Below are 11553 nucleotides of genomic sequence, written 5' to 3' on the forward strand. Positions count from 1 at the left end.
GCTTATAATCTAAACACTCGCCATGCATATATCCAAGGCTCTCTTACTTAAACATTCCTCATACCTCAACTCATTCGTCACACCATCTAACCTATACCTCAAAACTCGTAGCAAAATCACCATACTAACTCTCCATTATTTCTGCAAAACAACATACCTCTCTATGTAAGGCACTTATCTCCCAGAAGCATAACTCACGATCCACACTCGTTATGTACACGCACACTAGATCATCAAGTTCTTTCTTCCATTACCGCAAAACTCATACACAACTTAACATGACACTAATTCCCAATACCCTACACTCACTGTCTCAACAAAAGATTATGAACCACCTGCATCTTTCGGGTCATTACCACACATGTTCTACGACTCACTTGCCATTACCATGTCTCATCGAAACCTTACTAGAACAAGATCATAATTATTGTAACGACCTCTCACAACCGTATCCCATCAATAGAACATCACTATACCATGACAACAACGAAAACATATTCAACTCTATTTCCTATCATACTCTACCTCATTCTTAACTTAACCTGGTAAAGAGAACATCAATAAGCAAGACAATCGTCTACATGCGTAAACCGAAACTCGCAGGAGCAACATCAAAGTAACAACAAACTATGTATAATCGGTATGTACTTTCGAAACTCGAATCATAATCATCCCGCCTAATCCACCACAACCGGTGACGGCATCACCACACCGCCACCAACAGCCACACCGTAGTGCGAAAATACCCGCATCACAACACTAAATATCGTGTCCGGATCACCACCCGAGGCACCACAACCACATCGATAGACATCACAACTGCATACAACTCCCATAAACACCGACTCAGATAACCTTTCATCAAGAAAACTTCCTCAAATCCACTTTACTAAATCATAGCACAACATATTTTATGAATTAAACAGATACTAACCTCGTGAATATCATCCCCTTACCATATCACATATTGACATGTATCATGAATACGAGCATAAGCATAACTAGTCATGCCAAATCGGTCAAATTATTACCTTTTTGGATATCATTCCAACGTTCTCGTATCCAACATGTATTACAGAAAGTTCAGATAACAACTTATAATTATCACACCATACCATTTCTTGTGAGGTCACAACCTCACACAAACATTTATATATATAACATAGACCCATAATCACATCCAACCAGTCAATCCTGATCACGTAAGTTACCCCTCGATAAAGGTTACCTGTCGCCCGAGTTTAACTCATATGCCCCTCATAACATATTCCCCATTCGCACAACCATCACTTCCTGCCAAATATAACCATACCTTTACTATTCAACTATTAGCATCCGCCTCATCTAACCACATCTTATACCCTCTTACAATCATACACAACAATCAGGTCCCTACCAAATCAACCTTTTTTTTAGAATTGCTACCTTTCTAATATACCATCACTCTTAACCACTAGTGACAACACCACAAACGATAACACTACCACTGTCCGAACATCAAACCTCTTACACTTATCTCTAAACATCACGATTTCTTTCCTATCTTTGGTTGACATCCAAAATAACAAACATCGAATCCATCAACAAAATTACCTCAATATTCTTCCCAATACTATCCTTAATTGTATCATCATCTAACTCTCCGCCAAAAATCTCGTATCGTGCAAATATTCTACCAACTTCTTACTTTCCTTAATTCCTCGAAACTCATTACTAATCATGTTGTCCCAAAACTCCTCTATAACCATTAACTAACATCCTCGTGACGCTATCACACATTTCAATGATTCCTTACCTTTATATCACATGACTCCGGTGAATATTTTCCTCAGCTTACTTTTATCCTTCTTTTCTCTTTACACTCAATAATACCAATTAATAGTTCAACTCCTTATTCCTTCTAGCTAACTCTTTAGAAATCCGATTCGTTCTCACCGCTCCAAAACTCACATCTAATTATTTCATATCGATATCATCTCACTCTTTCTTACCACAAATATTCTCTTATTATGTCATCAATCACCCTTGCCACTAATCCATCCATAAAATCAACGTTTCTCGTTCAACAATTGCATCTCCTTCTTACATCTCTAGAAATCAAAATTCCTTTCATACCGCTAATTGCCCAAGGAAAACCCACAATAGTTTCATCTCTTAAAAAGCCAAATCTCCACCCCGCGACATGTCTCCACAAAGTTCACTATATACCACTCTTCTCAACCCCTTTAAAACGAACTTTCATTATGTATATTCTTAACCCACACGGCTCTTAACTACCTCCCTCCATAATTCTTTACACATCTCAGGTTGTCACTATCCATATCCTTACTCTCAATCCTTTCATTCTCACGTTCCTTAGACTCACATCATCCTTTGCCCACATTCACTTACTTTTACGTTACTCAACATACAAACATATCACTCATCTCATCTCACAAAACATGCTCTATGTCTCTATACACCATACCAATCTTCCTTTTCTTTTTCCACTATCTATCACAACACATATAACTCATGTCCTCCCACCGAACTCATACTCACCACGGGTGCCACTCACTACACCACAAGATTGGGTAACTTACGCGTCAAGACCAATATACATGTAAAACAATGCATAAAAGAGCAAAATAATAACTTTGAATTAAACATAATATGCAACGAATTCAAAAGATAAGCATATGACCCAAAACAGGGGTCACTAGATCGAAATCATAGCCACTCGATCGAGTAAGGGACTTACTCGATCGAGTAGGTCAAGATCAGAAGCACGTAAAACAAATCACCAGGGCTACTCGATCGAGTAATCGAGGTACTCGATCGAGTGCCCCCTTACTCGATCGAGTACCAAGGATACTCGATCGAGTACCCTAATTCTCAAAGATGTCCAGTTTTCAGTAAAAAAGTCATAACTCACTCATTACTTGGTCAATTTGGGCGTGTGACCTATCGTTAGAATCGTAAAAGGACAAGCTATCATCTCCAATTGGAATCACATCAAAATCATTTATGCATCTCAAGTTATAACAGTTTAAAGACAACCTCTTTATAAACGAAAAACACAACTATTGATTTTTACTTCCCAAACGACTTAAACAACAACCAAGCAAACAAAACCAGTCCAAAACTCATAAAACCAGTATTCGTAATCATACGTTACTATTTTCAAAAATCAAGCAACAACATTCATCATGCACATAGGTTATTTAACTTGTCAATCACGATTTACCCACATAAACATGCTCCACCCATGAATTTCATATTCTTATGCAATTACTTACTTAATCTCTTCCAACTAATTCATCAATTACAACTACACACTTCTTACAACATATACCCATGAACAATCGTGGACAAGTACATAAACTTATCATACAACTCTATGCAGACAAAATATACGTATACAACACAACATTTCTATTCGCATGTTATTATTATGTCACATTATGAATCATCCATCATGTTTCTCATTCCAACCACAGTTCTATATATCTCATCAACAAGTTTCCTCATATCACCATTTTCTTTCACATGCTCAACTTTCTACTTCAACATCCAACAATTAACACATTCCATCACATTCATAAACCAGTTAACCAAACACACATACGACTCGACAAACACTTTCCCATGTGACCGGTTCAAAGTTGTAGGGCGACCCCTTGCGACTTTAGGACGTCTCCCAAGCCTTTGCACTAGCTCCTACAACTTTTACCCCGGGTTCATTTTAATTGACTCCCTATGTTCATTAAGTTCATTGGTTACAGGTTTCAGGATCGTCGCCTCGATACCATTTGTAACACCCCATACTCCGAGCGCCTTACCAGGACCACTCAGGTATGAAGACATCACCATCTCGGTCGCCCGAGGTATGATAATCAAATAGACAAAACGGAAACAACATTTATTATAATAGTTTAATGAATGAATACAATCCTTGAAACCAAACTAAAGGTACGATACATTATTCCAAACTAACTGTTCTCAATCGAAATGTGAATAAATGCTAAACTAAATGAAGACTCTATCGTCATGTCGTGGCCATCCCAGCTATCCCAGTACTCATCTCTATACCTGTTCAATATCTGCTCACCATCCCCGAATGGATCACCGCAGGTTTACAAAACAACACCGGGGTCAGTACTAATCACACAATCAATATAGATAACAACAATAAGACAAAAACAAATTTGAACCGCCACACACACACACACACACACCAACCAACCGTCTCAATCACCGATCGTCCACCTGGACCAGCCCGCCGATGGGGGACGCAGCCCGTTCCCACCTAAGCCCCGCTCATCGTACGAGCGATAACCCCGTCCATTAATGTGCACATCCCCTTTCGTGGCGGGTTCCACGAAGGGCGAAACTAGGGCGTGAGATCACTCCCGCAAGTGACCCCACTCAGCCGAGAACGCATCTCGAGAACCATCAACAAACACAACCACAATCACAATCACAATTACAACCATCATATCAATCAACTAACTACAGCACATCACCAATATCCCATTATGGGACTAATACTGAGTAGGAAATCCTACCTGGAAAGCACAACACGCAGACGGTATCTACAGCTGTCTCAAAACGCCTCTTCTATGAACTCTCCTCCTACCATACAACACATAGATACTACTATTCAATTACTATTCATAAAAACCCCCAATTCCTAAATTAGGGTTTCACCAATCTTAACAAAACATTACATAACTTATATTAAAAGCTTACCCTCGACGCAAGGAATCCAACGACACGAACTACGATACGAACCGACCGTCTGAACTCCGGGAATTGTCAAGAACGCGATTAGGAAGAAGACTAGTTGCTTTCTCTCTTAAACAGGTTTTAGGTTTTGTAAAAAGTGATTTAGAACAATGCCGAATATGTTTATATACCTTAATCGCGTAATTGACAAAACCCGAGAAAACTCCCCCGTAAAACCGGACACTCGATCGAGTACCCAAGGTACTCGATCGAGTACCCCCCTACTCGATCGAGTGCCCCAGCTACTCGATCGAGTGCCCAACAGGTCAGAAACTATTTATCTTCGCAACTTGCCCTTACTCGACAGAGTAAGGGCTACTCGATAGAGTACCCCCAAGACATATAAATACGGAGTATTACAGGGGGTATTGGAGCCAGCTATCAAGCCAGATATCCCGCATAGTGTCGGCATCTTTTTGTTATGTATGAATATATTTAGGCTGTAGTTTATTGACCATATAATGAGGGTATGAGTTGTAATCCCCGAAAAGCAGGAGCAAAGTAAGGAAAAGCTAGGAGATTGCTTTGTATAAATTATTGATCATATTTCTAGTAAACACAACACATTCAACACAAACATCACAACTCTCTCTTATGAACATTTCTCAATTATTTACCATTGTTAAATTCTTTAATAGTGTACTGCAATGAGTAAAATGTGTACTGCGAAAATCAACACTCATTTTTTAATGTATAGTATAATATTAAGAACGGATAATTTTGGATTACTTTAGAATATTTCGAATGTAGTTACTTACGGGTGGGTGTTTTTAGGCCAAGTCATTCTGGATCGAGGAGCATGCCATAAAATAAGGGATGATTTCATAGCTAGGGCTTGATTTGCAAGTTGGTAATGGAATACTACGTCTCAACTCGGTTATTTCTTGTATTATACATTGTCAAGACAAAGAATCCTTAAAAACCATTTATTCTTCGAATGTTCTTTGTCCCTGCTATCCTAAAGTGGATGTCGAACTGTAACAGCGGGAGACTTCATTTAAAAAGGTCGAAAAGTTGTGCCTTACCGGTCACATTCTACGAATTAGGCGAGATTATTTCAAGAAAAAGGTCACCAAAGACTATAACTTGCACTTGTATTAGTTTTATCCATTGTGTTTCAATTGTGGAAACTCAAGCCAGACTACTTCACACGAGGGACAAATTTCCCATCAAAACTTTTCCTGAATTATAAGCAAAATGTAATTCCATAACGTTTGTGTAAACCAGTCTCGCTTTTCGCTCCTACAATGAGCACCTGAAAAGAAACAGAGAAGTACACCGGTTCCAAAATAATTTTAAATCGGATGCGCTCCATCAAGTCACTATGGTTTGAGGCCTACGAGCATAAATTCCATGCCGCTTCAGCGTAGTCTCAACTGTAGATGCCTCAGGCTTTCTTGTGGTGAAGTAGGCTCCTGGAATGTGTAGTTTTTTTTTCTTCTTTTCTGAAAAATCGAGCTCAAAAGAGATCAGTCATACACAAGAAATATACGAAAGAGAAGTCACGTGAAGGTTAATTTGAGCTTTACCTGAGTTTACTCTTTGCTCAAAACTTTGGGCACCTTAATGTATGGTTCATCATAGTTTGGGATAGCAGCAATAATGGCATCCCTGTACATGGGAAAGAAAAGGGGTTTTAAGTTCAGATAGCCAGAACCCAGAAAAGAGACAAAAGAGATGAAAGCCTTACTTATCTTCAAACTCTAGAGGCACATCTCCTCGTAAATTGTCACCATCAATATCTGTGAATGTAATTAACTTTGTTAGGACGACAAGTTAAACTCACGATGGCGAATTTAACTCTAAGCATCATGACAGTTATAATTCAATTTTGCTCCATATATACATCAATGTTTTAGGGTTTATGGTTCTTGTAAGCACCAAAATGTTTATGGACAGTGGCGTCGGATGTCAATAATGCAATGGATATAAAAAAAAAGGTCTACCACAGTACCACCAAAGAAACACATTTTACTCCACAGGAATGTCCTAACTAACACCTAAAAGACAAGATTCAACTTCTAAACGTCATACTGAGTTTCTATCAGCTGAAAGTGATTACAGAGTGTTGAGTGTCACACGGATATGTTGGGAGTACAATGAAGGTCTGATACAACACAGGAGACCCCCTATCTCAACAAATGCATTTATGATAATAACATCAACTTATTAGTAGAATGTTACTAGATGGAAGAGCGAACATGAAACTAGTGCAACTCTATGTGCAATGTCCATATAACAGCCTCTCATTTTGCCTGTTTCATTTATCAGTATCACCATCTACAACAGAAAGAACGTGGAAAATAAGGATGCATGCACGAAAGATAAGCTACCATGGTCATTGATTTTGAATATTTGATGTCACTGATACAGCACAAGATATTAACACAAACACCCTAAAATAGAATGACATGGCTTTAATGTACAGACTCCCAGAGAGTTCAACCGAGCAAAAAAACAACTGATGCGCAACGAACTAAAAGTTCATACCTTTGTGAAAAAATAGAAGCTTTATAATTTTTTACAACAATTAAATGGGTGAGAATAAGTTAGAAAAAGAGGCGAGGTACAATTAGAAAGTGAAGCACCTGATCGAATAGCTGGCTCAATACTCTCAAGATCAACGGCTTGAAGTTGTCCGAACCTGAAAAAATGGAAACAATATAGAGTACTGTACAATCGACCAATTTAGTTTTCACTTAAGACTGAGGCGTTCTATTTCGGTTTTCAAAATCGTTTTAATCTTTTCTCTCGATTTAAATTTCAAGTTTTTATAAAAGAAATCCGGAATTCGATTTTAAAACCTGTAAGTTTACCTCGACTTTGTATTACATTTTCGCTCTCCCTTTGTTTTTCATTTTTCCCTTTCTATTCGCATTTTGAGGTGTGCGTTCACCCAGCGACGGTTCTAAAGGATGATTCATGTCAGCCGACCCCAAATCATTTTGGGATTAAGGCTCTAATGTTGTTGTTGTTGTTGTTAAGACTGAGGCGTTAAAACACGCAGCACATCTCGTACTAGTCAACTGAGCCGTACGTCTCCTACATTTATAACTGTGAAATGGCATAAAAAGACTCCTATTCTTCATGGTCCAACAACATTTTTCAGATCCGCCAAAGACAGACAAAATATGTTTCATGATATCATCATCGCACAACACATTTCTTGAATGATTGTAAGAGTTTTACAACCAATAACTACAGGGACACGTTCCTATGTAGGCAGGATATTAATTTGCTCGTAGGAGGCACATGCAAACGAAACAAGGGAAATTGCCTCCCTCCCTTTGCGTACAAATCCTTCCATCCAAACAAAGCCTTCGGGAGTAAGCATTGACATAGGAATTCTAGGTGTGTCTACTCAGTTCTAAATTTTGGTGGCTATAAGGCTTAGTTACTATTCTAAATTGATACATTCATACATCCCTAGTTACAAAACCAACACTATAATAATGACAATTCAATCCAACAAATTCTCCATTCCTCGGTAAAAACAGCAAAAAAGATCAACCACAGACAACTACTAGTACTAACAACCCAAATGTAAACAAAAACCCAACTGTAGCAAAGAGTGAATGACATACCAATCAACAACTTGCTGAATTTTAGGACCAAATTCCTCAACCTACATCCATAAAAAAAACAATCAAACCAAAACCCAACTAAATTTCACGAAAAAAAGACACAGGTAGTAACAAAACTTGAAAAAGATGTAATCTTGTAACATAATGTTACATACTTCCTGAGAAGAGAGAGATATACGAGCAGTTTGAGCTAAACGAGCAACATCAGGAGGATCAAGAGTTGATGATTTAATGGAGTAATTCCTTTGGATTCTTTTCTGAAAGAACAAATTTGGGAATGCTATTGGGATGTCTGTAGTTCTTGACCTGAATGCAAGTAGCATTCTGCTGCTGCTATAAGTTGCCATTTTTCTGGGATTTGTATTTCTCACTGTTTTGCAAATCTTTATGTGATTATCCACAACCACGGTTTCTGGCTAATTTGGATGATTGAATGGGCCTCTAAACAATGGTTTTTAATCATTGCTTGGCCCATCTTTGTCCATTCTTCTTTTAAGACTCTATTCTTTTGGATTAAGTTCAACTCTATTCAGTTCACGGTTCAGCTTTTCTCTTCACAAATTAACTCTTACTTCATTTCAGTTCAGCTCTATTAAGTTCAGTTCAGTCCAAAAGACAGGGCCATTAGTATTGTACATGCATTGTTACTAGAAGCGCTATTCAATTCTACGATTTTAGGATCCAAAAACGCATAATCGATCTCAGATCTTACGATTCTATTATGGATGTAGAATCTTACGATCCTATTCATTTGAAAATTCTAGAGTTAGGATCATAATATGATCCTACGATGCTACGATCTTAGAATAGAATTCACAATATGACAATGTTGTGATATTCTAAGAATAATTATAGATTTATAAATTATCTTTAGATATTGTAATAGTCATAGTTTTCCATATTATGTTAAATATATCTCTAAGATATATTATAGTTAGATTGTGTTTCAAGTTTGTAATTGCTACATAAGCATCCCTCGTTTATCAATAATATTCATGCAATCAATTCTTTCAATCTTATATTCTCTCATGGTATAGAAAGGTAAAATCCTAGGACCTTGTTTACACAAACCCTACTACAAAAACAACCACCACCGTCTTTCCGCCACTGGCCGGAGATGGCTGTCATCTCTTCCATCTCCGGCAGGCTTAATAATTAGCCTAATTATTATCTATTTTTCGTACACTTTCTTTTTTCTATCCTACACTCTCTCTGACCATGATCTTGAAAATTCATAAACCAAATTTTGCTCGTCTATCTCAAACCTTCAACTTTCGTTCCATAAAATTCACTTATTCCCGTCTCTCGTTTCTTTCATTAATGTCAATGAATTCTTTCTCGTTCATCCTTTATGTCCAACCATGAGTTTTTTTTACGACAAAATCCCTTCTTTCTCATGTTCACTTCTCAAATTAACCAACCCGTCAAAGTTGTATAATCAAAACATACAATTTGAGTGCTGCCTCAAGGTTCTCGAACTGTCATCTCGTCAATTCATTCCGATCGAATATTCCAACACCAGATGTTCGGACAATATTGTTTAACTGATTCTTCAATCCTACTCTTCTCACCTTTTAATAAAATCTCATAGTTAAAATTTTTCTATAATTGTGGACAGCGGGCCGCCCACGGGGGCGCTTGGTGAAAACGAAACAAGCGTTTACATTTTGTATGGAGTCGCCACCAATTTTTATGGGAAATTGGAACCGTTCGAATACCTCGTGTCATGTCAAGACACAAAGTAGTGACATGAACACTAAGCAATCGTTACCCTTAGCATTCTATGTCTAGAATGACTCTCGTGGATGCCAATGAACACGGGTGCTCACGGAGATCTGGAGTAAGGGGTGAGGGTACGTATTAGGAAGCTCTTTTGATCGAACACCTAATCCCGCCCGCCTCGATAGCGGCCTCTACTAATGATTAGGGAAGTTATTCGTACTTGATATATCGTCGGCTATAATGCATGCAATGCAACATCCAAGTTTTAATCCTAGCATGTGAGAATTTAACTAAGTCGGTTGACACGTAATTAGCAAACAATTGGGTCGAAGTTGGATTTAATGCTCATTTACATGTGAAAATATACAAGCAATGAAAGGAATACAATAACTATAAATTACAATAACGAAAATTACATTAATTACATTGGATTAGGCGATTTATGTCGAAAATACCTTTAAAACGGATAATTTGAGAAAACGAACAAAAGAAAGAGTAAAATAAACTAACGAACAGATCAGAAGGTGATAATACGGTTAATAGTTGACTAATACCTAAACTAATTAAACTATGTCAAGGCAGAAACGGAGTTCAGGGACGTAACTCGGCCAGAACAAAAGCAGAGTGCGTCCCTTGAATAGGCGCAGTGACGCTGCGTCGTTCATTCCTTGGCTCGGTCGGCCGTGAAGCCGTATTTGCAAGCCGTTAATGTCGATTGGTGATTTTAATGATTAATTTAATTTTTTACTCGGATGAAAGTGATTAACAGGTTATTTAACACATGAATAGGTCATAAAAACAGTAAAACACGAATGAGACGGATGCAAACGGATTAATTACATGAGGGAATAATGATAGAAGTGAAAAATATTAATGAGTCCTACGAATTAAATCAATTAACTACATTAGATGCAACGGATTAATGACGAATATGCGATGAACATGTGAATAAACAGATGTAAACTATATCAAAGACGAATTCCAGAAACCCAATATGAACAAATTGAATCTCTACAACCCGGAATTGAATTTAATGACGAAAACCCGCAAATATTGGATTATTCGGGATTTAAGTCGGATTTGTGGCAAATTAAACATATTAATGATGATGATTATAACATATGTGGGATTATTATGATACCATGATGAAGAATTAACAGACAAAGCAAGCAAAAGAAAGAACTTGAACACGAATTACAGAGGACAAACGAAGAAGAAAGGAAGCAGGAACTGCGGCAGCCTCACGAAGAGGCGCAGCAGGAACTGCGCTCCTTCGAAGAGGCGCAGCAGTTGCTGCGTCCTTTCTCGACGGTTATCTACTAGAAATCCGCAAAACAGATTTTAACAAGGGGTTTTAGAAATCGATTTTAACGGTATTTCCGACGTAAACCTTACAATTGATGATACGAAAAGTAAAATACAATAAATAAAAGGAGAGATTACACCCTCAGACTTACATGTTGACGAAACGAGAAGGACT

General features: G+C 37.8%; 1 protein-coding gene across 1 annotated transcript; it reads right to left on the bottom strand.

Annotated features, from left to right (window-relative positions):
• Nucleotides 1-6296: 6296 nt before the first annotated feature.
• LOC141653464 (glutamyl-tRNA(Gln) amidotransferase subunit C, chloroplastic/mitochondrial) lies at nucleotides 6297-9258 on the bottom strand. The gene is made up of 5 exons (XM_074461232.1): nucleotides 8507-9258; nucleotides 8352-8392; nucleotides 7356-7411; nucleotides 6458-6509; nucleotides 6297-6378 (listed from the first exon to the last, which is right to left on the bottom strand). Exons 1-5 carry the CDS (start codon nucleotides 8696-8698, stop codon nucleotides 6303-6305), a joined length of 417 nt encoding a protein of 138 aa, XP_074317333.1. The 5' UTR covers nucleotides 8699-9258; the 3' UTR covers nucleotides 6297-6302.
• Nucleotides 9259-11553: the final 2295 nt, after the last annotated feature.

Source organism: Silene latifolia, chromosome 4 (genome assembly GCF_048544455.1).
Source record: "Silene latifolia isolate original U9 population chromosome 4, ASM4854445v1, whole genome shotgun sequence".
Lineage (NCBI taxonomy): Eukaryota > Viridiplantae > Streptophyta > Magnoliopsida > Caryophyllales > Caryophyllaceae > Silene > Silene latifolia.

Coding starts and splice junctions, on each gene's coding strand:
- LOC141653464 (XM_074461232.1), bottom strand. CDS start 8,698: ATGGCAACTTATAGCAGCAGCAGAATGCTACTTGCATTCAGGTCAAGA. Junction 7,412..8,351: donor ATTCAGCAAGTTGTTGATTG/GTATGTCATTCA, acceptor CCATTTTTTCAG/GTTCGGACAACTTCAAGCCG. Junction 6,379..6,457: donor CCTCTAGAGTTTGAAGATAA/GTAAGGCTTTCA, acceptor TCCCATGTACAG/GGATGCCATTATTGCTGCTA.